The 24,140-nt window shown below is 47.7% G+C and overlaps 8 protein-coding genes across 8 annotated transcripts; 5 read left to right on the forward strand and 3 right to left on the reverse strand.

The window, feature by feature from the left end:
* Positions 1-45: 45 nt before the first annotated feature.
* On the forward strand, positions 46-1,050 carry BDV37DRAFT_244652 (GNAT family N-acetyltransferase). Its single transcript, XM_032081571.1, has 2 exons — positions 46-657; positions 701-1,050. Exons 1-2 carry the CDS (start codon positions 187-189, stop codon positions 737-739), a joined length of 510 nt encoding a protein of 169 aa, XP_031943098.1. The 5' UTR covers positions 46-186; the 3' UTR covers positions 740-1,050.
* Positions 1,051-1,767: 717 nt separating this feature from the next.
* BDV37DRAFT_281613 (ankyrin repeat domain-containing protein) lies at positions 1,768-3,373 on the reverse strand (the record flags this gene model as incomplete). The annotated part of the gene is made up of 2 exons (XM_032086856.1): positions 1,768-3,107; positions 3,172-3,373. The coding sequence occupies 2 exons, from the start codon at positions 3,371-3,373 to the stop codon at positions 1,768-1,770; spliced, it is 1,542 nt and encodes a 513-aa protein (XP_031943099.1).
* Positions 3,374-4,283: 910 nt separating this feature from the next.
* On the forward strand, positions 4,284-5,310 carry BDV37DRAFT_292957 (alpha/beta hydrolase family esterase; the record flags this gene model as incomplete). The annotated part of the gene is made up of 2 exons (XM_032089278.1): positions 4,284-4,604; positions 4,666-5,310. 2 exons carry the CDS (start codon positions 4,284-4,286, stop codon positions 5,308-5,310), a joined length of 966 nt encoding a protein of 321 aa, XP_031943100.1.
* A 3,118-nt stretch (positions 5,311-8,428) lies between these two features.
* BDV37DRAFT_244653 (uncharacterized protein) lies at positions 8,429-9,303 on the forward strand. The gene has a single exon (XM_032081572.1). The coding sequence runs from the start codon at positions 8,688-8,690 to the stop codon at positions 8,937-8,939; it is 252 nt and encodes an 83-aa protein (XP_031943101.1). The 5' UTR covers positions 8,429-8,687; the 3' UTR covers positions 8,940-9,303.
* A 2,117-nt stretch (positions 9,304-11,420) lies between these two features.
* Positions 11,421-15,009, forward strand: BDV37DRAFT_292958 (uncharacterized protein; the record flags this gene model as incomplete). The annotated part of the gene is made up of 7 exons (XM_032089279.1): positions 11,421-11,462; positions 11,495-11,645; positions 11,676-11,679; positions 11,721-12,280; positions 12,764-13,230; positions 13,895-14,801; positions 14,957-15,009. The coding sequence occupies 7 exons, from the start codon at positions 11,421-11,423 to the stop codon at positions 15,007-15,009; spliced, it is 2,184 nt and encodes a 727-aa protein (XP_031943102.1).
* A 1,857-nt stretch (positions 15,010-16,866) lies between these two features.
* On the forward strand, positions 16,867-17,649 carry BDV37DRAFT_292959 (PLAC8 family protein; the record flags this gene model as incomplete). The annotated part of the gene is made up of 3 exons (XM_032089280.1): positions 16,867-17,014; positions 17,094-17,191; positions 17,257-17,649. 3 exons carry the CDS (start codon positions 16,867-16,869, stop codon positions 17,482-17,484), a joined length of 474 nt encoding a protein of 157 aa, XP_031943103.1. The 3' UTR covers positions 17,485-17,649.
* Positions 17,129-20,983, reverse strand: BDV37DRAFT_292963 (uncharacterized protein). Its single transcript, XM_032089281.1, has 6 exons — positions 20,614-20,983; positions 20,310-20,565; positions 18,072-20,254; positions 18,005-18,022; positions 17,870-17,924; positions 17,129-17,805 (listed from the first exon to the last, which is right to left on the reverse strand). The coding sequence occupies exons 1-6, from the start codon at positions 20,977-20,979 to the stop codon at positions 17,639-17,641; spliced, it is 3,045 nt and encodes a 1,014-aa protein (XP_031943104.1). The 5' UTR covers positions 20,980-20,983; the 3' UTR covers positions 17,129-17,638.
* Positions 20,984-21,030: 47 nt separating this feature from the next.
* On the reverse strand, positions 21,031-23,777 carry BDV37DRAFT_244660 (Zn(II)2Cys6 transcription factor). Its single transcript, XM_032081573.1, has 2 exons — positions 23,018-23,777; positions 21,031-22,935 (listed from the first exon to the last, which is right to left on the reverse strand). The coding sequence occupies exons 1-2, from the start codon at positions 23,660-23,662 to the stop codon at positions 21,610-21,612; spliced, it is 1,971 nt and encodes a 656-aa protein (XP_031943105.1). The 5' UTR covers positions 23,663-23,777; the 3' UTR covers positions 21,031-21,609.
* Between the last annotated feature and the right edge of the window lie 363 nt (positions 23,778-24,140).

Here is a 24,140-nt window from a genome sequence, read left to right on the forward strand (position 1 = left end):
AAGTCTCGAATTATCGATCTATATATGGCTGCCTGAAGCCCATCCATAGAGAGAAAAAAAAAAAAAGAGAAAAAAAGAAAAAGGCTGCATAGATCCTAAACGCATGATGATGAATAGTACAATATCCACCGGAACGCCGCCTCCCTCGCCGCCCACTTTCAATATGGCCTGAACTGCAACACCCCGATGTACGTCGCCAAGGTCCCTATCAGCGACAAGCACCCTCGCTCGGTCGTCGGCGTCAGCTGGTGGTTCTCTCCCCAACCGGCCTCCAAGCCCGTTCCTTGGTCCGTCTGGGCCCAGGACTGGCTCCTCTCCTTCCGCCAGTTCTTCTTCAACGTCCGCTTCGGCGGACGAGGTGGCCTCAACCTCCACCGGTACAACATGTGGAAGGAGTTGCAGCGGAAAACCCACGACGTAGTCTGGACCGACCCGCGTGGGTATTACTTCTGTAATGTCTTGGCTGTGAGCTCGGAAATGCGCGGGATGGGGCTGGGCCGGAAGCTGGTGGAGGTTGTCACGCAGCAGGCGGACCGTGATGGCATGCCATGTTATTTAGAGAGCTCGAAGGGAGTTCCGAATATCATTATTTACGAGAAACTGGGCTTTCACTTAGTCACAGAGATTGATTGTGTGGATGGGAAGGATGCTTGCAAGGTAAGTTGGTCTGTTTTGCTTGTGGGTTATGCTAATTTTGTAGCTGTATTGTATGGTTCGGAAGCCGAAGATCAAGGCATAAAACGGACTTTTACACAGGTTTTGCCCTATGAGATTGTCCTCTGCGAAGGATCTCGTAATAAGCATTGGCTATACACTCGACTCGGACAGACTTGTTACTAGGGCTGCGGGGAGTGTACCGCTTCGCCGATGATATCCGGTGGGTAGATTATACATGAATTTCGCCCGAGCATTCCCGCCCGGCCTCATAAGATCCCCATTGTATGACACACACTTGCTCTGCCTAGAAATTTTCTTCAATAAATTACTTTTGATCATACACACATTTGGAATTGACTGGCTGTTCAGTCAGGTTTATTCACCAGAGAGTATAGCGGCTCCAATGGCGTCTGGATGGACGAGTAACTTGTCTGCTTTTCACCATCGCTCAACTCAAGTGACAAGAGGGTAGGTGAACAGAAACTAGGAATGCGAGCATGTCGGGAGATATTGTCTTAATTAATTTTTCTGGGGTGAAAAGTTGTGAGTTTACTATACAGTATAATGTCTGTTTCCTGGCCGCATAACATCATAATATAGCCTGCAGGGCGTCTTCAAAGAGCCTGGTTGGTATATACAAGAAACGCTCACAGAATAGTACTATAAACACATCAGAAACGATCCTAAAACTATAAGAAAAGCCCGAATGGAAGAAAATGTCAAGAGTTATTCACATCTCTGGTATAAGTGTACATGAAATCGCTCTTGCGTCCGTATAGCTTTACACACGTACAATGTTTGAAATCAAGGTGCTCCACATTGGCCGCTTGGAACCTCTTAGCACTATTATTCCTTTCCAAGTAGGGCTGGAAAGAAACTATCGTCAGGTCAGTTATAGGGTACGGGGAGCACCTACGAGTGAATCTATCCTTTATATGTTTCTAACCTTCGAGCCTTCCTGGGCTACAATCTAAAACTTTTGCACAATCGCTAACATCATGGAGCGTTAGGCTACTGCCGTGCTATTGTTCAACGGCAAACTTTATTTTGAGAACTACTAAACCGTGTTCAAGATACCATTGGAAGGTATTTTCATTCCTTGAGACGCATCTAACTGCCGGGCTGTTCTTCACTAGGATTGGCCCCCAAGTCGACCACGTCCTCAGTGTCTTCATCGGAACCGTTAGTCAGTTCATGGTAAGGCGATGAGATCTCAGTTCCTTCTACTTCATCAACTGCCCGAGGGGTGAGAAGTTCGAGAAACACGCGTATTTCCACTCCTTCCTGCGTTTGTGTCGTTAGGTCGATCAACTTCCGGCCATCCGCCAATAGGCCAACCGAAGCTCCCCGTTCAACTAACATTCTCACGCAATCAATGTGGGACCATGCCACTGCTATATGGAGTGGTGTCATATTGTCCCTGTCTTTTGGATCGAGTACAGCCCCAGCATTGATTAAAGCCTCGACACATGCTACCCATCCATGTCGAGCTGCCCTGTGGAGTGGCGTTTCGCGGTTATGGTTTTGTACATCCACTGCAGCCCCTGCTTTAAGTAAAGTTTCCATGCAGTTTGCGGTTTTCTCAAACCGTGGGTAATGAAGGAACCCCTCGTGAACCCACCACTGAGGATAATACTCAACGCAGGGGCCAGCTGAGTAGTGAAGTGGTGTGTTGTCTTGCTCGGTCTTAGCATTGACTGAAGCACCAGCTTCAAGCAAGGCATTGACGCATTCCAAGTGACCGAGGCTCACTGCAAAGTGGAGTGGAGTTGTAGTGTTTTCATACCGGTCGCCGTTCACTATAGCACCATGATGGATCAGCAGCTCAACTCCAGGTATATACCCCTGGGCAGCTGCGACATTAAGATGCCTGGGCCCTGGGTAACCTTCCACACTTGCACCTCGCTCTAATAATAGATTGATGATCTTCTCTCGGTCATGATGAGGGTACCGAATATTCGCTGCTAATGCACATCCAAGCGGCGTAATGCTCACAAACCGGAAGCCCACATGATGCACATCCGCCCCCAGTTGAAGCAATAGTTTCACAATTTCGTATTCTCCAATGTATGCTGCGTAGTGTAGAGGGGTAAAGTTTTTATTTATTGGGTCGTTCACGCCATGGCCGCGTTCAAGGATCTCTTGCGCCATCGCGAAGTTTCCATTCCCCAAGGCGAGCTGAAGCAGTGTTATTTCTGGCTCACCGTAGGGCCCGTAAATATCACTCTTCGTGATATCTATCTTATTGAAGATCTCCATTCGTTCAAACAGGGTAGCAAGAAAAACCGCATTTTCAGAACGTACGTTTCCTTTACATGTGCATTGCATGCGGGGATCGGCACCATTGTCCAGTAGCCTCACGGCGAGGTCGTCAAGTCCAAGACCTATGGCAAATTCAAGCCAGGTATGAGTGTCCGTTACAGAATGGCTATTCCGAAATTCGGCGTTTCCTGTTTAGCAAGTCATGCTTAGTGGGGCGCTGGATCAAGATCTTTATTATCAGAAGGAGCTCACCAAGTTTGTACAGATATGGTTGCAATGTCCTGTAAAAAGTGTGATTTACGCTGCTGAATACAGACACATCGGCCAAGGGAAGAAGGTCAGCAATCATCCAGAAAAGGTCGGCTGGCAATAATTCTAGATTACTCTTGTCTATACTTTGCGTGTCGTCGACTCCCCCTTCCTGAGAACCGCTGGCGGCGTCCTTTGTTTCCATGCTATCGTGAGGATACAAAGAATAGGATGCCCACAGATCGCTGAATGATGCAAATCGCAAGCAAAGTATGAGTAAAGCTATCGAGGAAGACGACAGGACTGGGACGAGCTCTGCATGGAAGATGCACCGCAAGCCTGGGCGATGAAGATTGTTATATAGCTCCAGATGGCCCTATCGGTATCACTCCGTGGTTCAATATATAGTTGTTGAATGAAAGTGTCCCTTATATACGTGTTTTGTACGGTCTGGCTCTTTCTGCCTATTCATTGATTTCACTCAGCTTTGACTCGAGGGCTCGTGTAGCAACAATCGTCGTCAATGTTCTCCTACTTTAAAAGATAAGTCAGGCACCTACCGTGAGCCAAGATGTGCCGAGATGGTGATACTTCCCAACGTTGGTTCATTTTGAGCCAAGGGTCTAGTAAACTGTCCTCATTAACCCTTTCTCAAGGGAAATGCCACTATTATCTGCTTAGCATTACAGGCTCTTTCATTGATGTATACCTGAAGGAGTTAACACGAATACATGGACCCTCGATGGGACGGATGGAGGGGCTTTTGGATATTCGATGCCGCCTTGGGCTATGGAATCCAATTCCTTCGGTACTCTTTCGACTGGTAAGGATATTGGTTTAAAGCGGTCACTTCCTTGCGATCTCTTGCTATCTTGGATGGATGCGAGGAAAGATCCCAGCCGGCAAGAGCTATGCCAATCCAACACTCATTGTCGTGAATGCGAAGAGACCATTTGCCAAGCACGATCTCCTAGTTGCGTCTTCCCAGGCCCATATTTCCAGAATGGGTAAAGGATCTGCATAAGCCAGGGCGCACCCGCAGAAAACTGAAGAATACAGAAGCCTTGATCTCCCGTGAAGATAAGCAAGCGCATGATACACCCCCGGTAAACGCAATGAAGTTTCTCTCGGCAATTTTTCTCTATGCTGCTGCTGGGCTAGCCAGCGCCACCAGCCCATCGGGCTGCGGAAAACCCTTACCAGCAAACCAGAGCCCTGGCGGATCCAGTTACGGGGTCAATTTCACCACATCAGACGGCACTCAACGATTCTATCGACTCCACATCCCTTCTAACTATGATGTGAACAAACCTGCTCCACTCATATTCTCATTTCACGGGCGAGGCAAAACAGCGGAAAGCCAGGAGAAGCTGTCTCAATTCAGCAACGAAGATTGGAATCCAGATGCCATTGCTGTGTATCCGCAGGGGCTGAACGTATGTCATTATCGCTCTATTATCCTTTATCAGTGGGATGATTACACTAACATGCATACAGAAAGAATGGCAGGGAGATCCACACTCCAAAGACGTCGACGACGTAGCATTCACCATGGAAATGCTCGACGACCTGCAGGGAAAGTACTGCGTCGATTCTGCTCGTGTATACGCAACAGGCAAATCTAACGGCGGGGGGTTTACAAACCTGCTAGCCTGTGATCCAACAGCATCTACCCGGATTGCTGCCTTTGCTCCAGTCGCGGGTGCTTATTATCAGGATGTCTCTGAGGAAGAGTGCCGTCCTGCTACGGTACCGATCAAGTGTTCTCCCGGTCGCCCCTCGATCCCCATAATTGAATTTCATGGGACGGCGGATAAGACAATTCCTTACGGTGGAGGTGGCCGGCGCGGCAAATGTCTTCCTTCTATCCCGCACTTCGTGCGTGAATGGTCGAAGCGACTGGGGTACGGGCTCCACAACAAGACGAAGGAGTTGTACGGTGGTAATGTACAGGAGTATCAGTATGGGAGTGGTGGTGGCCTTGGGATTGTTACCCATTACCGGATTCAAGGGTTGGGACATGACTGGCCAAGTGTGCGGCCGAATAGTGACAATCCCAATGGGACGTATCTGGATGCAACGCCAATTATTATTAAGTTCTTCGGACGATGGGCGCTTCCTGGCACCTCCGAGGAGAATTGAAGTCATGCAGAATAGACGCTTCAAATAGTTCGCTGTGGTTTAAAGATGATCTGGACAAGAGTCGAAACGTCACAACACTGCGTGAAATCGGTGTGGAAGATGCCGCTTATGGTTCTACAAGTGTTCAGGCATATATTCTCAAATTATTGCTGATATCATCGTGCTAGCCTACTATTACTAGTCATACAGCACATATGAAATGGTTGGTCGCACTGCTGAACGGTATCCTACAGTCCAGAAAGTAAGACAAATATAAAGCCAATCATCGATTCAAGCAGAATATAATGTGCCGGAAGTTATCCCTTCCGCTGTATACTAGTGTAGACCTCCGCCAATAGAGGGCATTCGTTTAACTTGCTTTGTCTCTCGAAAACTACTAGGCAAATGGCGATCTTTTCAGTCCTGACATCCCAGGAACTTGACTACTTTTATCTCTGGGGCTAAAACCTCCAAGCAATGGATTGGAAATCTACAAAACTGTGGATCATTGACGTTCTGGGCCCTTATCCGCGTCGAAACAGTGGATCCCGCAAGCCTACTCGTTCAGTGATAGGTGGATCTCTGTCGGTGCTGTGATAATTTTAGGGTAGCTTCAAGCGATCAATGCAAGATCGAATTGCTACCGGGGCACTTCTCAGCATGTTTCATTTTATACCGTGGGCGCGAGTGACTGTCTTACTTTTCCGGGCTGAGCCGGGGAAACCCCTATGCTGGGGGCATCTCGCTTGGTGACCCCTGAGAGGTAGGAATGGCTGGCTGGCTGGCTTTGAGCTCTTCGCGATAATTTTTTAAGTGTGTGTTAAGTCAGGGAACGTGTAAGAGATGAAGCCAGGACACTGCATTCCACAAGATCAAAAGGCCAGCATAATTCTGAATCGACGATTCAGAATAGCCTGGAGTGGTCTAAATAGTAAGCCGCCGTTACAGAATGTCTCACTTCAGTCCCCCATTGCACAGATTTGAAATGTGGCTTGGTGAGTTATAGTAATATGGTCATAGGATTATTTGAAGTTGGGTAAAGAGGCTACAGCGTGGTAGAGTGGCATCAACCCATAAAGTAGAATATGCATAAAGAGTTTGGGTAAGAGCCGGGGTATCACAACTATCTTCTAAAGAAGGGCATGCCCAGTCTGTCAGGCACAGAGTATTTAGAGGTGAATTCCTCCGCCTGAGTTCTCTTTGGTTAGGTTTCACCGGACAACTCGGGGCCCATAGCCTAGCGCACCTACGACATAGGAGATTTGAAGTGCCATATTATAAGATCCGTAATACCTAGTGCGGTATTGTGTTCCATACATCCTACCGTTAAAATGGTTGATGTGGACTAACAATATCCATACATTGTGTGTATTCAGATGAACACTTGCTGCACAATCTGAAATGCATGTATAGTCCCGCTTGAACCTACCTGTGTATCGGTTGTCGAACATGAATGCTTCTGTAAAAACCAATCACGGTTGTAAGAATAAGTGAACAAAACTGAAACATATCGAATGTGCTATAGCCTTCGACGGAAAACATGTGCCCGATGTCTTATATGCGGAGACCCAGCCATGTGGGAATAGATCCATAATCGAACACCAAGCTTAGTGTTAGTTACTCCGGTGGTTTCCATTTGCTCCCAATTTCTAAAGGGCAGTCTCACGACAGAATTCAATATTGATAAAATGTACACAAGTAGGAATAACGTCGAGTATGCTCGCTATGGGTGGTGTTCATACAGAGGCCATCTACAGTTTAAGATCATTCTCACCTCCTCAGAACTATTGCGTTGGTGCGGGCAACCAGAAGCGAATTTATTTGCATTCTCCATCGTTGCGCCAGTAAGAAGGGTATCCTAGAGAGAAAAAATTTACTAGTGATGATTATTCTATAGCCATTGACAGCTTTTTTGACTTTTCCAGCTTTAACCATCCGACACCCTAACCGATCCCAAGCTAAAATAGGCCCATGCAAAGTTGGTGTTCAGCTCGCCACTGTCTTAAATCAGCGTGGACACGCTTTCTAAAATGGGATATATTCAAATCCTGATTGATGAGTTCGGCTCGAGGGATCGGAGATCTTCTAGGGAGTGCAATTAGATTAAAGCCTATGAGGCAAGTTGTTTCATATTAAGACACGGTGTGGGATTGGCCAGTATCCAGCAGCTTTGCAGAGAGCCTGCCGCGGGCGCTGGATTGGATATAAAGTGACCGCCATGCCACAAACCCAATGACCCTTTCGAAGCAGGCTTGTCACAAGGTGGCAAATTCAAAAGGATGAGGTGGTTGAAGCAGACTTACAATTCGATAAGCAGCGAGGACATCGAGGAGAGCAGGGCGGAGGCAATCAGAGACTTTCTTACCGCGAAAAATGACAGAAATGCCGCTGCTCCCAACCGGCAATCTGATCATTCTCCAACTAATCAACCTCTGACACTCCAAGACAGTGAGTCTCCCAACAAGGGTGAGTATTCTGTGAGATCAGTTTCATAGGGGGTCGTCAAAAACTAAGCCTACCTGACATTCGGTGCAGTTCATCATTCCAGTCCGAAGCCCACAGAGCCTGATAAGATCACATCCCTCCTCGAGTCATTCGACAAGCCCCCTATGACCCCCCATACCCTTCCAACGCCCCCTCCCGGTCGCAGTGACAGTATATACTGTCTGGACACGGGCGCCAGCTCGATAATGGAACGCCCCACGGACCAATCTCCTCCTTCAAGGGCTCTACAAGGTACTAGTAGTGAAGCGGGAGACACATCGACTCTGAAGAAGCAGCGTTTACCTGGGTATGGAACCAACTAGCAGAAGGCTGGTATTGTTCCTGGTTTAATATGTGTGTGGAATGCAGCACGAGTGCATACTCTCGAGGTACTGGTGGAATTAATCTGGATTGTACAATGTGATATTATTTCAGCTTCGGATACAATCCAAACAAATTCTTAGGTTAGCAATGAGGGCGGCCTTCATGCCTCAGGCAAGAAAGGTAACCTTGAAAGGGATCGGGCTTGGCTGCCTGACAGCCTGAAAAGGTGTGCCTTCCTAATCAGGTATAGCTCAGGGGTCATGGGTCCAAAGAATAATTTCCAATTTTGGTCCGGATATCAGGGGCATCCATGAAGAGATTGGACATTGTACGTCAACCGCCTCTCCTGCTGTAAACAATTGAGAATTCAACTTTTGGTTCTCGAATACCTCCCCGGCCGGGACCCAGAATATGACGTCGCATATCATTAACCTCAAAGAGTAAACGATCTACTCGTCCTGGACCGTTCAGATCGCGAGACAAAGATCGACTGTGCGGAACGGCGGATCCTCCATGAGTTTGTCGATCTTATCAAAACTGCCCCCTATGGAGCGTGGGCACTCGATGAAGTAAGTATCTGCACATTCCTCATGGCCGTGCTGGAAAAGGGATTTCCACTGGTATTCTACAACCCCAAACCGATACGATGGGGTCGAATGACACCCGAAACGAGCTGGCTCCCCGAAAAGCGAAAAAGCAAATTACGAATCGTATTCGGCAATCAGGTAATTGGCTGGTTTCAACATTTCTTCGTGATTGTGGTATCTTTTGGACAAATCAAGAACCGTGTGCAACTCCGTCATCCCTCTAGCCCCTCCTTCCTCAGCCTCGACTGTATATAGCTGGTACAAGGCCAAGTCCACTTCAACTTTCCAACCCTCACATGCAGGTACCATTCTCGTTGGGGCTGCCGATATCACCCTTGATGACGCAGAGCTTCGAGCAGCAAGGAGTCTGCGAATCGCATGGCAAACCGTTGGGGGTGCATTGGTTCGGCACCGCAGCCACGGCAGCGACAAAGACAGAGAGAATGAGATAGGCGAGACGCATGTTGACCGGCAGATTAAATGTGATTTGAAGGACTGTAGGTCATTAGTCACCGGGCATGATCTACGTCAATCAAAGACTGTGTGAATACCTTTTAAGGTTATGCTTTTCAGGCTTGACGCAAGGGAGTGTGAGTAAGTAGCTTGGATGTCGGAAAGCCTCTCGGGGGGGGAGGCAGTCGATCCTTATATAGAGTCTGGGTGGGCCTGTTCATTACGGAGTAATTCTGAATTATTCCCTAGGTGTCAGATTTCAGTGACATTCCGAGGCCCACCTCCGGAGCCAGGAACGGCACTTGGGCGCATAGCTTGTTGCACTTAGCTCTGTCGGGAGTAGACCACCAACTACGCCATAGTAGGATAGGAACAGGTCGCAGTACTAGATTCGATACCCCACCGTCTCACAGCCAATCTCCTCGAGCCATTTTCTTAGCCACCACGGCTTTCCAGCTTGGTGTGGGTATCGGACTCGCTTAGGGCCTAGTCCCGCGCTACTCCTGGAAGCACATCTTACGGACAATACCAATGGCAGCATGAATAACTATAGAGTCTTATATTATTACAGCTCTCTTTACAGGCTCCAAGAGGTTCGAATAGCTGGTGGCGCATAGAACCAACATCCGTATTTCTTTCCATTCTTTGTTTCTCTTTGATGTTTCTTTGTCTCGCATCCTCTCTCAGGGCAAACCCCGCTCACCAACTGCGATGCTTCAGTATGAAGGGCTCCAGCACGCTCAGATATACCTGTGACGCCGTGAGACCTCATTAGATCCTTTTTCAGAAAGATCTGAGCGTACTATTTTCCGGCAATTTCCGGGACTTGAATTTGTCCACGTATGTGCATAGACTTAGCCTATCATCTCAACATCGGCACCTATCCAAAGTTTAAATCATTTGCTGAAACATGCACCCTGATGGCCGGAGAATCTTAACATTAATCCGCAACCCTCATCGTCTTAGTGGCGGCTGGATAATCTGAACAAACTGAAGCATATAGTCACCATATATGCGCAATCCCCTCTTTCAATCACTCTCGGTCTGAATTCTCCAACAGAATTTATTGCGCATCCCGTATGAGCTGTTGGGATGCTTAGAAGACATGGGCTGTATAACATGCAACATATCTTTTGCCTTCATGAATGCCATGATCAATAGCTCTGTTTGTTGCTACTGTTTACTTGTGTTGTATCAACCTACGGAGTAGCACAGGGCGAAGCATATGCGCATTTTCATCAAGGCGTCAAGGACAGATGGCAAGACACTGCTAGAACATCTTTTGAACATCTTCGCTGTCCGATGCGTGAAATGCTTTGTCAAGAATCGGTGAGCGACGTCACATAAAGGGATAAACACTCGGGAATGGCTTATTTCGGACCACAATACGTGAGTCCCATCTTGAACTGGTGTTCGAATGGTCTGGTGGGGGAATGAGGCATCACCGACCAAAGAGCGCCGGCAGTCGGGGGCACTCATTAGCGATATGATTGCGATCGGCGTTCGCGTTTCCTTTCCTTTTAGCCAAGCTTTTCCCTCTTTCACCCAACTCGTTGGTTCAGGCTCCATTTGTATGTGGTTGGCTGATCTGTCAATTGTGGAGACCTCAGTGCCTTTTAGCTAGTGTTCTAAATATATTACCGACAGAAATGCCTATTCAAGCACGGAGTAGGTAATCGATACTACCTCATAGTTAAGGGGCTGAAGGAATTCAGTACTACAGAGTATTCAGCGACAAGATCATGGTTCTAGAAGGGTATCCAGGAGTTGTCTTTGCTTTTAGTCTTCTGTTAAGGTGGAATCCCCTTATGCTTGGTCTTCCGGTCGCTCTACTTTAGAACGTAGCCAACTTCTACGATGTCCTAGGTCCTTTGCAGTATCATGGGTGTTAGGAAACACAGAATAAGGACAGACATAGTTTAGTAACTCTAATTTGCGGAGAGGCGCAACAGCTTGTCTCAGAGGTTCTGAGCCTATTAATAGAGGAAAATTTGATAGGGATAATCGGATACATATTTTCAGCCGAGCTTCCGCCGAATCCTGGAGTGATCAAGATCAATTAACGTAGCTCATGGTTAGCCGGGGACTTGCCATTAACATCACTTTGAACACAAATACTAAGTGGTAGCAATAATATATTAACCCTAATTGTAGAAATGTTGACTGACATGCAACGCGTCTGGCACGTCCCGACTCCGACTCCGGTTCCGATCCCGACTCTCCGACCCTCAACGACATCTGCGATCGCTCTTCCCTCAACAAGAAGTTATATATTAGTTCAATATGAATCGACGGCAATCTTCAAGGCGTCACGCATGTTTAGATGTATTGAGTTGAAAGTCAAATGTTCTATACAGGACAATGATAAAGAGTGTCAACGGTGCTCTCGATTGGGCCGTCCTTGTGTTTTCCCAAGTACTCTGCCGATCAATCCAGGCAGAAAAAGCCGGATCGATGAGCTTCAAGACCAGATCAATGAGCTCCGCAATCAGCTAGCGCAAAGGGGAAGTTGATCTTTTGCTATGTGGGAGCATTCAGCGTTGTCTGACTGGAGCCACAGGGCGAGAGGGCTTGTGGACAAAGCATGTCCGGGGATGAGCCAGTGCCACAGACTCTACGCCAATATAATTCGTCGATTGAACACACAATGTCCATCACTCCGCGCCTTGACTTGGGTGAGCCCGGCGACTTGTTGACTATTGGCATCCTTACCTTGGCTCAGTGTAATCGACTGTTGGGCAAGTTTCGCACGGTCAAAATGCCACAGTTTCCGTTTGTCATAATACCAGATTCAGTGAATGCGATCAGTATCCGCCGAGAATACTCTTTCTTGTTCATGACTATCATGACTGTCAGTACGGAGGAAAGACCGGCCTTACAAAAGAATTTGGACCATGAAGTCCAGCGAACTATCAGTACTCGTATCATTATGAATAACGAGCGCAACATAGATCTCCTGTTAGGTCTTCTTGTCTATACAGCGTGGTACCACTATCACTGGGAGTCAATGCTGCCGCACATGTATATGTTCCTTCAACTATCCGTCACAATGGTTGCTGACCTTGGGCTCGACCGGGAACCAAATTTCACCATGCGGAACATTGCAGCCAGCTTAGGAAGGCCCGCAAGCGCGCATCAGCTGAGTGCGAGCCATTCGGCGGCTGGAAAGAGGGCTCTGCTAGGAACCTTCTATTTGTGCTCGGTGTATGGACTTACCATATTGTTTACTGGAACCCACTGACATTGCAACAAGGTCGTCACTTTTTCGACAACAGTTGTTCATGAAACATACCAATTGGATCAATCAATGCTGCGATGACTTGATGAAGAATCCTGAATTTTCATCCGATCAACTTCTGAAAAGATATATAGACGTGCAAGTGCTGGCTCAAAAGAGTGCAGAAGTATTCAATGGCAATCTTCCCAGGCATACACATTCACCCTCAAATGGAGAGGGGAGGTTGCAGGCTAGAATCCAGGAGCTTGACAACGAATTTTGTTTATTTCAAGGTATGAAATATGAGCATAGAGAGCACAGAAGCAACACCTGTGAGTTACCTGGTTGCACAATATTATTCAACCGCAGTGGGTTTTGTTGTCTCTTACTAACCGCCGGTATACAAAAGGCGCTTATGTATTTGAACTAAAAGTCAAACCAGTTCTCATTCTTGGACAAATAGTCTACCACAGGAATGACACGTTCCTTCTTGATGAAATGGACCAGCTTGACGACCTCATCTCATCAGCGGAGAGCTTCATTGCCTCCTTCCTTGAGATCGTACCAGGAATTGCGATCCACCTCCCTCTATCCTTCTACACCTATCTCTGGTATGCGTTGTTAGTACTTTCAAAGGTCCTTTTGTTGTCCGACCTCGGGTGGGAAAGGACAACTGGGTTGGGGCGAAGAATTCACGGAGTCGCGCTGGCGGCTATCGAACAGCATGGAGAGCTCTCACGTGGTAACGATGTCTGGGCGAATACCAAGAGGGTCATAGGAAGCATGATATCATGGTTGGAAAAGCATCAAGACCTGCGAGGGACGGAGCAGAGAGTGCGAAAATGTCCGATCTCAACGATGCCCCATTCTACGGTTGTTAACGAGAATACACCACCCTTCGGCTTCTGCTGGTTCGGATTCGAACGAACCAGGAAGAAAACTAGCCTTTCCTACACAGCGCCCTGATCAAGTGATGACTGATATTAGATTTGACCAAATCGCCTCAGATGGTGTGGGCGACTGGGTGGATGACTACTGGGATGCAATACTATGGCAGCAAATGCTAGAAGGACCAGTATTCCCAGGGCTGCCTTCTCCCCTGCATATATCTAACTGAGAGTGCTCCCATGGTTGAGAGTTTGAAAGCCCCTGACGAAGGACATGTTAGAAATTAAATTTATCTCTTTTTTCCGTGGTTGTTGCCATGGGGCATTCCTCAGCCAAGACCAATTAGACCGGGTGAAATGCTGACTGAGCCTCTGAATGAGGCGGCAAGAATTTCTCCGAAGTATTGGCGACGATTCTCAGTTACGGCTGCTATTTCCCTTTTCAACCCTATTTATCAATGATATCCTCTTATCCAAGAGGTACTGGGTCACATATACTATGTCTCTCCACGCGATTGCCAATGGCTCTCGTAGATCACATCGGAAATCTCGTCTTGGATGTGGTAATTGTAAACGCCGCAGGGTCAAAGTAGGTACACTCTCAGTAATTATTATCCAACTATTATGTCCAACTGACGGTCTGTTCTACTCAGTGTGATGAGGTGAGGCCAGCCTGCAATGGCTGTCTGCGCCACTCAGTCGTGTGCGACTATCAGCTCGAGGAAGCAAATTCCAACGCCAATTCACAGCCGGTAATAAAGGCATCTAAGGTGGCAGCTAAGCGTCATACCTTCATTTCGTCGTATCAATCCAACTTCAAGCCACCAAAGCGTGCACATAGAACTCGCAAGTCCCTGGTAACGCAACTGCTCCAAATTTCCTCATCTGAGCGAATCCTTCCAGCATTGCCATGCCGACCATTTGAGTTTAGCATCGTCGATATGGAGCTGTTCCATAACTTCGTAAGTCCAACGGACTATGGCGCTTCAGATTATCAAAGTGCAACGAGAATTTACCACTCTCAACTTACCCGCCTTGGGTTCTCTTTCCCGTACGTACTACGCCTCCTGCTTGCGTCCTCGGGCTTTCAACTAGCACGGCGTCCAGAAATTATGCAGCAGCAACAGTCTGCCATACAGGGAAATAATTATCATGTGGTAGCCGAACGCCACTATAACATTGCCATACGAGAAGTGGCAGTTGCAGTGCCACGTTTGAATAAAGAAAATTGCCATGCAATTTACACCGCCGCGGTGCACATCTTCATCGGCTCACTCGCCATGGGGCCGCGACCAGGCGAGTACATGGCATTCCGAGATGATGGCCAACCTGGCTTCCTATCCTTATTCATTGGTGTCAGGACAGTATTGGAGATAAGCAGCAAGCTGTTTTCACCAGATGTAGTTTTAAAGGGTGATGAAGGAGAATTGAGTTCCGAGTCAGAATCGAACGCAGAGACAACAGGCTTCGTCAGAAGTTCAACTATCGCTTCTGAATATGGTTATTGGATGGGCCAGCTGCGACATCTAATAGAGTCTGAATTTGGCACGCAAGACCCGCGTTATTCAGTTTACTTTACGGTATTAGAACGACTTCACCAGTGCTACGATGCTATCTATAGCCCCATTTCGCCCATAACAACTGCGCTTCTATGGCCATGCGTCTTCGGGTGGCTCTACAGACTACCGGATGTTTTCATGTTTGGACTTCAGCAGAGGGACCAGCCGGCATTGGTCATATTTTCATATTTCGTTCTCTTGTTGAATGAGCTCACCTGGAATTGGTTCCTTCAAGATTGGCCTAGACATATCCTCACTGGCATTCGCCGTAACCTCGACATCTACCACCAACAATACCTGCAATGGCCTATGCACTGCGTGACAGCCAAAGTCTAGAAGACTTTGGCCCTGTGGACAGTTTGTGTCAAACATGCATGAGCGATAAAGCTTCTGATATATGGAAAAGTCAACTGGTCGCTCGCAATATGCCCTGTTTAGACTTTATGCGCACATTCTATGATCACCAGAGTACTAGGATCGCCTATGTTGCTGATTATCAGTGTAATTGTTGAACACATCTGCCTCTTCAAGGGCCATGCACGCTCCAAAATGCGAGATATCATGCATTTATTTACCACTAATAGGGAAGCATGATGCTGATACGCCAAACAGCCTTATCACTCCACCGGAAGTGCCTACAGGAGCAATAACACCTAGCGCGTGTGTGTGACTATAGGAGTCGAGCCCTACGCCTATGTACACAACGGGGGCTTTCCCCTGCCCCAGTGACCTGCAGATCCCACCACCTTTCTAATCGGAACAACACCTATGACGATCGAGACTCGGATGATACAGCTGGGGTCCTGGCCCGGGAATGCTAGGGCTGCTGCGAAGCAAGGGCCTTCGTTCGATCCACCACTGGACGTCTTTCGGAGTCAGAGTCACATTATCTTAGAGTATACTCTTGCAGGGAGCTCTGACGATCTTAGAAGCTGTAACTGAATTAGACTCCAAGTCAATCAGGGTTTAGTCTTTCTATATTAACAATATGAAATTCTTGAAACTTATGATAAAATATTGAACATACTATTTAGATAGAATGGCGCTTTTAGTACATTTTCTAGAATGCCATATCCATGTTTACACTGAGTTAAAGTTTGTCTGTAAAAGCCATGTAAATAAATTCGAGGCAGTACAACCCCGAGGCAGTTCCACTGATACTTAGCAAGTCAGAGCTGCTAACTACCGTGCCATTGTCTATATGCGCACGAACAAGAATCCATGAATCTCCGAGAAGAACGCGAGGATCTTCGGCGCAATTCATGTTCCAATACGAAGAAAAAAAAAAAAAAATAAAAAATAAAAAACATTCTCTGGAAGCCGTGCCACTACTCCGTCACTAACTACTAGTAGAAATGTGGACTTGTGTTTGTAGCTTAAGGTCCGAGGCAAATCCGTATTCAGTTTACCCATGTCCGAAACTATACCTTCCTCAAGGTAAGACAAGACCAATGCGAGAACACACGAGTAATTTAACCTCGCCACGACACGCCTAAATGGTATCTACTATCCACACAATGTCCTGGATTGAACCATGCCACTGTAGATCCTCGTGGCGCAGTAGCCTGTTCTATGGATACTAAGGTACTACGCAGTATAAAAATTAGGGTTACCTGAACAGGATCCACAGATGCTCATCAAATATTTAACTTTCTGTGAGCTCATTGGCCAGAGACCCATAATTTCTGCGATACGAACGTGGACTTCCTTTTCGGGCAAGTGGGTACCATAGCCTTAAGGAACTTTTGCACGAGGTAAAACGGAGGACTATGATCCCATAAAGGAGGGAGGAGGATGAATAGAGACTTTCAATCTCTTCTAATTCCTAGCTATTTAATCTCCGTGGTACCTGGCCCTGAAAACAAGACATCCGCAGAATCTTCTCTTCTTCTAGAAGCTAAGAACTTCACCTATACATGGAATCCGACCGTCTACACTCCTTCCTGCTTCCGTGAAGAATATCAAACCATCAACCACCACACTCCTTACCAGACAGTCATAATCAGTTCATCGCACTCACTCGCTTATACCTTGCATTCCTATCCAGCAGCCTGACTTCATCCAAAATGGCCCAAGCAACAGACAAAATCTACCGCTCCTGGCCTCATGGCCCGCCGACGTACTCGCAAGCCAACCCAGGCCAAGCCCGCGATATCACACATAACAGCGACTGGAACTATTCTCTCTTCGATTGCTGTGACCCAGGTTCACTGTGTAAGGCTGACATCACAACCCTTTCTCAAACAGTCTGAGAACATCACACAACTAACACGTGCAATCTTGATACTCCTAGGCCTGATGAGCTGGTGTCTCCCGTGTTTGACATTCGGGAAAACGCAAGCTAGGAACCATGATGCTAGCTTGAATAGCTTTAGTTACTGTAATGCAGATGTAAGTTTCTCTAATATATTAACCAGGAAGAAAGAGAGAGAACAGCTGCTGATGAGCACTTAAAGTGCACCATTTTCACTGGTCTCGCTTTCATTTACTCCCACTGGATCATCCAGACGATCAGACGCGGTGAGATGCGTGAACGCTTTGGTATTAAGGGTAGCTGTTGTGGGGATTGCTGTGTGACGTTTTGTTGTTCGTGCTGTGCTCTCATCCAGGAGGAGAAGGAGGCGGAGCTGCGGACGAGAGCGGAGTTGGGGTATCAGATGACGCCGGGGATGGAGTATAAATGAGCTCTGATATGCTAGGAGATGGTATACATTTTTGATTTGGTTCTTTTCACTCGTTACTGTATTTTCTTTTTAGATGGCATCTCTTTTATTCTTTTCCTTTGTTTACCAATTTGTTGATTTAAGTATATTTCCTCTGGATAGTCACAAAGAGTGGTCATAGTGCCCACTGGTCAAGCGATGTCTGCACCAAACTAGAATCAATGGGACCGAGGGCTCGGAATGTAGAGCTCATTTCACTCGCATTGTCCGTTACAGAGTGGGAAGAGTTGCCATGACCATCTTCGCGGGCTAGTCGCTCGTAGAAGCTTAGAAGCTTGTACGCTGGTTTATCCTCAACGTTGACATTATCCTTGCCAAGTGACTCAACCCAACTTTGTAGACTCACAGGGTTTGCACCGATGCGGCTCTGAATCGTTGGTAAAAGTGTAGCCCAGGTTGATCTATTTGGGTTGACTAGATTTATGACCCTTGCAGGACTACTGTGCTCATTCTCGTTGCCACCTTGGATGATTTCTAGGACGATTTGGGCTAGTGTATTCTGCAGCGGTTAGTGAATGCAGGTCAAAGGTAGAGGAGGGGGTACGTACAACAGGTATCCAGTCCACCGGCATACCCAAAGTCTCAGGTACAAAGCCCATTGATCTTGAAGTAAAGACTAGAGCAGGAAACCACTCTTCTCGATTCCAGCAGCCCCCAGACTTTGTCGTGGGCCCTGCAATCTGTCCGACTCGCAGAATAGTTACCGGAACACCTGAACGGGAGGACGCAGCCAAACAGACATTTTCAGCTACGTACTTGGATTGACCATACCCCTGTAATGGAGGCTGAACTGTATCCGGTACAATATCCTCCGGGATCTTCCCCTTTGATGGGTCCCAGCCGGATGTAGTAGCAACGGAGGATACAAGATACATATGTACTCTTTTTCGGCTGAATATGCTTAGATCCAGCAGGTTCCGCGTGCCACGTATGTGGTCATGCTCAAAGGAGTACATGGATAAATTGAAGTCCACCTTCCAGGCGTTATGTATGATGGCGTCGGTTGTATTCAGGAGCTCGTTGTATTTGCTCATCGATAACCCTAGACTTTTTTCCCCTAGGTTTGCCGTGAGGAACTCTGCTTTGGGAGATAGTAAAGCTTTCACGTTTAGGTGCCTGTCGTGGAATGAAGATCTCTGTCTTTCGAAGGCATCGGAGGATCTGTTCAGGCAGTGAACCTTCTTAATCGAAGGGTCCGATAACAGTGCGTCCAAAAGATAGCTGCCGAAAGAGCCGGTAGATCCTGTGAGTATGACATTGGACCGTGGGGACACCTGTACTGTTTTGTCCTCCACGCTTGGAAGTGAATTGGTGTATTTGTCGATGAGATGTTTCAACGCCGCTTGCACGTCTTCGACTTCATCCACTAATCCGTCACTACTGATGTCCCCTTTCACGACGTCCGAGAGATACGAGGCCAGACCCTTGATAGTGGAATATCTGTAAATTATCTGAGGATCAATCCGTATCCCATCTGATCCCATACCGATGCCCCGTGTTATCTTCCGAGCCATGCGAATCACCTGCAGAGAGTCTAATCCAGCAGTAAAGAAGTCTGTGTCGTCTGCGAGTTCGAGATGCTCGGAAACACAAGAGATTACACGTCGTACAAAGCCCTTCATATCATCTCCCAGAAGGGCATTACTTGAACTTCGCCCTGTACTTGAATTGTCGTCACTCCCCAGTGCCGATATATCGGATTTATACTCTTTGCAGACCAATGAACGTCTCAATGTCCCTTTGGCATTGAGCGGGAACGGTTTCTCACGGTTCGCAATTCCAACTCTATCCTTCTCGATATAAGCATAACTCGGGCCCAACTTATTCGCTGCTTCAACCCTATCCCAGATCTTATTGATGAAATCACCACCCTGGTCCTGGCTATCTAGCTTGTCCCAGTCCGGCTCCACTAGAAGCACGCATTCAGCCATCCCGTGACCAGCAATAATAGCCTTGTGCACGAGATCATGACGTTCGACTACCCCTTCCATCTCAATCGGGTTCACCTTCTCTCCATTCCCAAGGACGATCACATCGTCTGTTCGTCTTTCGAAATGCCACAGCCCATCTTTCGTGGGATGCCTCGAGAAAAGATCCTTTGTCCTCCATTCTAGAAGATCAGGGAACACATGAAAGATACCATGAAGTAGGCGGCTATCCGGTGACCGGCGAACAACCATCTCGAATAATCCTTCATCATGTGGCTCCATATGTATATCGGGGTAGAAGGGCCATTCGAAATACTTCCAATCACGGGGTGATGTCTTCGATTTGGTAGGTGGGATATGTCCCAACTCCGTTGACCCGATGAGAGGGATAAGCTTGCAATATTTACTGATTGTATCACCAGCCTCGGTGGAGAGTGGCCCCCCAGCAAAAAACATATATTCAATCTTTGAAACCGTCTTAAGCCCCTGTGCTGAAGTGCTCATATCCTGTAGGATGGACGGTGGAAGAACAGCGGCTCGTGGACGGAGTGTCGATAGTGTATCGAGCACAGAATCGACGTCAGGCTTGGAGGAGTAATGAATTATCTGTTGGCCGTGGAAGATTGCATCTAGGACCAGAGTAAATCCGATTAGATGAAAGAGCGGGCTCATTTGGAACATCGGCTCTCCGCGTTGTAGGCAATTCCACCATCCACACGTCGAGTCCTCGGGTGTACCAGGTGGTGCGCCCCTCTCCATAATGGAAAGATATCCATGAGTCAATGGGATGGGCTTCGGCTGTCCTGAGCTTCAGTTAATACTTTTAAGATATACACAATGGAGTGGTTATATGCCTACCAGTTGTCCCAGAGGAGTGCAAGATCACAAAAGTTTCATTCTCAGCTTCTCGGTATGTTTTGTGGTACGGGTAATGTGCAACGCTACTATTCAAGAGCTCATCAAGGGACGGAAATTGCCAGACTTGTAATTCCGGTATGACGGCTTGCGCTTGTGCTGACTGTGATTGACCACCCCATAGAAGACATTTACATCCAACGGCACGAAAGAGATGCGCATTTGCTTCCGCCGAGTTCCGTGTGGATGGGAGAAATGTCTATATCTGTCACTATGGCATGCCATTTATGATTGGCGGGTTACTAACCTTATAGCCCGCTTTTGCAAGAGCAAGAGCACATATCATGTAGCGGATATCACTTGGCCCCATATACCCAATCGTCGTTGTGTCGCATTTCTCGGCGACTGTGTTCTTGAACCACCACGCAGCATGGTCCACTGATTGGGCTAATTGCCGTTTGGATAGGGATATCCATTGATCTGGGATGTTATTATCTCTTAGGATCTGGCCGAAGGTGCCATCAGGGTCGGCTTCGGCGTTGTTGTCCACAAGGTGAGGAAGTAGGCGACTCCCAACAGCGGTGGCCATCTTGACTGGGTTGGGGAAGCAAGTCTGTTCCGGGTAGTTTCTGAAATATAATACATATATATAACTAGCTAAGAACTTTGTCATGCCTATCGTACTCAGAGTCTAGTTGGTAGCCTGGCATGAAAATTGATAACTCGACATTACCTGACCATAGCCTCGCCATGTTAGGAAATAGGCCCATCACTTCTTGACAGAAGAATCAGGATATTGTCGAATCAGATCGAGTCCAATGTATTGGGTTGCCTGGTTTATTCCGAAACCTTCATTTTCGGTCCCTGTTTAGGTTCGGATATCATACCTGTGCAAGTCTCGGGTAGAGCCAGAACAAGTTGGACTACCACACGAGCCAGGCATGTGGCTTACGAGACTAAAGAATAATTGGTGAGAGGAAAGGTCAATGGTTGGGTTCAATTACTACCTTCCTGGTTGGCCTTCCGTCGAATGATGATTCATAGCGTCATGCGTCGTAGCCAAGGTTCAATCGCGACTGGGGGCAATTATGTCCCTGATTGCGAATGCTTGAATGGCGGATATACAATTCATAAATCACCCAATTCACATTGAGAAAATACCCGAGGTCGTTGGGCATATTCGTAAGGATTTGATGCGACCAGTAGAGCTTTCGTAAGGTGCCGCACTTTCTACAACCCTGATGTTGCGGCTAGCAAGTGTGGAAAGCCTACCACGTTTGTACAAGGCACGTTAACGGCTACCTTATAAGAAGTCCCATCCTATTTCCCCAGCCAATGGTGAAGACAAAGCTGCAATGTCCCTCGTCACGGCAGCATCGGTTGAGGATGAGCCGTCCGAAGAGCCCGAGCTGATTGCCTGCACATCCCAGCCTTCTATGCATTGATAGCAATTGGCCTTTCCCATGATGCGTCCACCTACCTCAATTAGCTCTTCTCTAAGTGAAACCACGCGTGGGTAAAGTGATCGTTGTTCGGTATGTTGCAAAACGGTTGGTGCTTGTAAAGTCACAAGACAGCTGCCAGATCGGTTTTCGTATATAGAGACCACGGAAGAAAAGTCTGTCATAATCCGGGCCAAGGCCATGGCATGATCCCAACCGCTGGAGAAGCTCTGAAGAATCGCTATACAGCTTTGTATCTCTTGCTTGGCTGAAAACACTGTGCTCGCTGCATGACCAAAGCAGTATAGAAGGACAAGGCATGCAGGGACGCATCGGGTTAACGTTATGTAGTTAAGCGGCAGTTGCCCCAGTTCCAGCAATATATGGCTGTAATGAATATACTTCTGAACAACATTCAAGAGGTGCTCATGAGACCCTGGACGTGGTGGTTGATTGAATGGTGTCGGATAATAGATCAGCATCAGTAGTTGATAGTAACGTGCGTTAAGCCAGGCCATGGTGTCATGGATCCTAACATTACTTGGTTCTGGACGAGAAATGAGGCACCCATCGCTGTACCAGTTATCCACTGCGTAATGTAGATCGCTAACAATAGCGGTGCGATCGGAAGGAGACAAGGAGCGCACATCTGCCCGAGGACGTAGAAAGATCGCATCCGTAATATTACTCTCGAGACGACGTAGCTGGATGACATGGCGCGTTACCAGCAACATACTCGAAATCTCTGCTCGCTGCGCCGAGGCAAACTCAGTAACCGTCACGGCTGGCAGTGGGACATGAATGTCCGGCACAAACAGCCCGGGAGACTGTCCGACGGAGGATGCGACCATGCGATCCAGTACATACACGCTCCAAAACAGTCGATGTGACTGCTCGTCTGATGGCAACGCATGGTCTGCGCCCGTTGTGCGCTGTGAAGTCAGACCCTGTGCCATGGCTTGCCGCGTCAGGATTCCAACAACCATCCATGGAGAAGGGCCGTCGGGATCAAAAAGTGAATACAACGCCAGTAATAGAAGAATCTGAACTGAATCCATGCCCTCATTCTCTATGCAATATTGAAGAATGACTGGATACGGTAGTTTAACCTCTTTCCCAGCCAGCGGACTAATCTTTCCTGATCGCTCAAGAGTCGTCCGACCAATAGCGTGGATGAGGTAGAGTATCTGGACAGTCTCGTTAGTTGAGCTTGTCTACTCATCCGCCGTATTCCTTGGGATAATGACATTTTCATGGAATGCAACTCACCATTGAGTCAGCATTATTCTCTATCAACATCGCATTCGCATTCGCACTCTGCACTTGCATAATTCGCGCTTTATCGACGAACGGATATGCCCGATGAACGTGGTGAAAGTAAGCATCAAGACATGCCAGCGGCCGTGGTCTTTGGCTGTCTGTCCCCTCCCAACGCGTCACTGAAGTCCCCTTTTTCTGTTCTGTATTGTCGTGCGCATTGTCAAGGGGCGGGCTTGCCTTCTGAACTTGGCCATTAGATTGAGCACGCACAAGGTTTCCTGGGGAGTTCATTCCCCTTTCACCCTTGTCACCAACTTGTGACCCTTCCTGAGATATTGAAGTCATGTTCCGTTCCCCGGCCGCTCCAGGTATGTTGTCTTCAATGTATTGCGTGAGCCATTGTATTCGCGCATGAAGAACCTCTGGTGACGACGCAGCTATTCGATCTGACGTGAAATACGAGCATTTCCGTCCAGCGTCCGTACACGATCTGCAGGACGGTAGGGTTTTGCTACATTTCTTCTTGTACTGGCGGCAGCGGTTGCAGGCTGGAGGCGGACACGCAGACGGCCACCGAGGCTCCGGCTGCCTCTCAGCCCCATCGCGGTCGGGACTGGTTTGACTTAGTCGATAGCGCTGGGTGTGGTATTTCATTGTTGGGAGATCATCTGCAGGTTTCAGTAATTAACTTTTGCAGATAGCAAATGCAGTCGCTGGGATCGGCTCCATATTCGCGACCGTTCTCAATATTCAATGACTTGCGGGGGTCGAGATTGCAACATTCGCGCAGAGAACCACGTCAACCAGGCTAAAAGTGGGTGGAGCTGCAGACGGACGAGAAATCCAAAGTGCTTTCTAGAGTCCAGACCCTCACTTATCCGTATGCGGTTAGTCGACTCTTCAGCTATACGAAGACCACATAGAGTGGAAGAGGGTAAGAATCAGGCACCATGCATGTTTTGACCCCGCACCCTGGGGAATGTCCCCAATCTCGCAACAAAACCTCTCAGCCGCATCGAATATCCTCCACAACCCTGTCTCCAGCAAGGTCGACGTAGGACTTCCTAACAGGATGCGTCTCAAAACATGGGGAAAGGATTTGAAGTCCCGTTTCAGAACCAAAACGACGTCT

Source organism: Aspergillus pseudonomiae, assembly GCF_009193645.1.
Source record: "Aspergillus pseudonomiae strain CBS 119388 unplaced genomic scaffold BDV37scaffold_21, whole genome shotgun sequence".
NCBI lineage: Eukaryota > Fungi > Ascomycota > Eurotiomycetes > Eurotiales > Aspergillaceae > Aspergillus > Aspergillus pseudonomiae.

Excerpts from the sequence above, each read along its gene's own strand:
- BDV37DRAFT_244652 (XM_032081571.1), top strand. The coding sequence starts at position 187 with ATGTACGTCGCCAAGGTCCCTATCAGCGACAAGCACCCTCGCTCGGTC. Across the intron at positions 658-700 it reads ATGGGAAGGATGCTTGCAAG|CTGTATTGTATGGTTCGGAA; the intron begins GTAAGTTGGTCT and ends CTAATTTTGTAG.
- BDV37DRAFT_244653 (XM_032081572.1), top strand. The coding sequence starts at position 8,688 with ATGGCCGTGCTGGAAAAGGGATTTCCACTGGTATTCTACAACCCCAAA.
- BDV37DRAFT_292963 (XM_032089281.1), bottom strand. The coding sequence starts at position 20,979 with ATGACAAAGTTCTTAGCTAGTTATATATATGTATTATATTTCAGAAAC. Across the intron at positions 20,566-20,613 it reads TTGCAAAAGCGGGCTATAAG|ACATTTCTCCCATCCACACG; the intron begins GTTAGTAACCCG and ends TGACAGATATAG. Across the intron at positions 20,255-20,309 it reads GCACTCCTCTGGGACAACTG|GACAGCCGAAGCCCATCCCA; the intron begins GTAGGCATATAA and ends ACTGAAGCTCAG.
- BDV37DRAFT_244660 (XM_032081573.1), bottom strand. The coding sequence starts at position 23,662 with ATGAAATACCACACCCAGCGCTATCGACTAAGTCAAACCAGTCCCGAC. Across the intron at positions 22,936-23,017 it reads AGAATAATGCTGACTCAATG|ATACTCTACCTCATCCACGC; the intron begins GTGAGTTGCATT and ends GAGACTGTCCAG.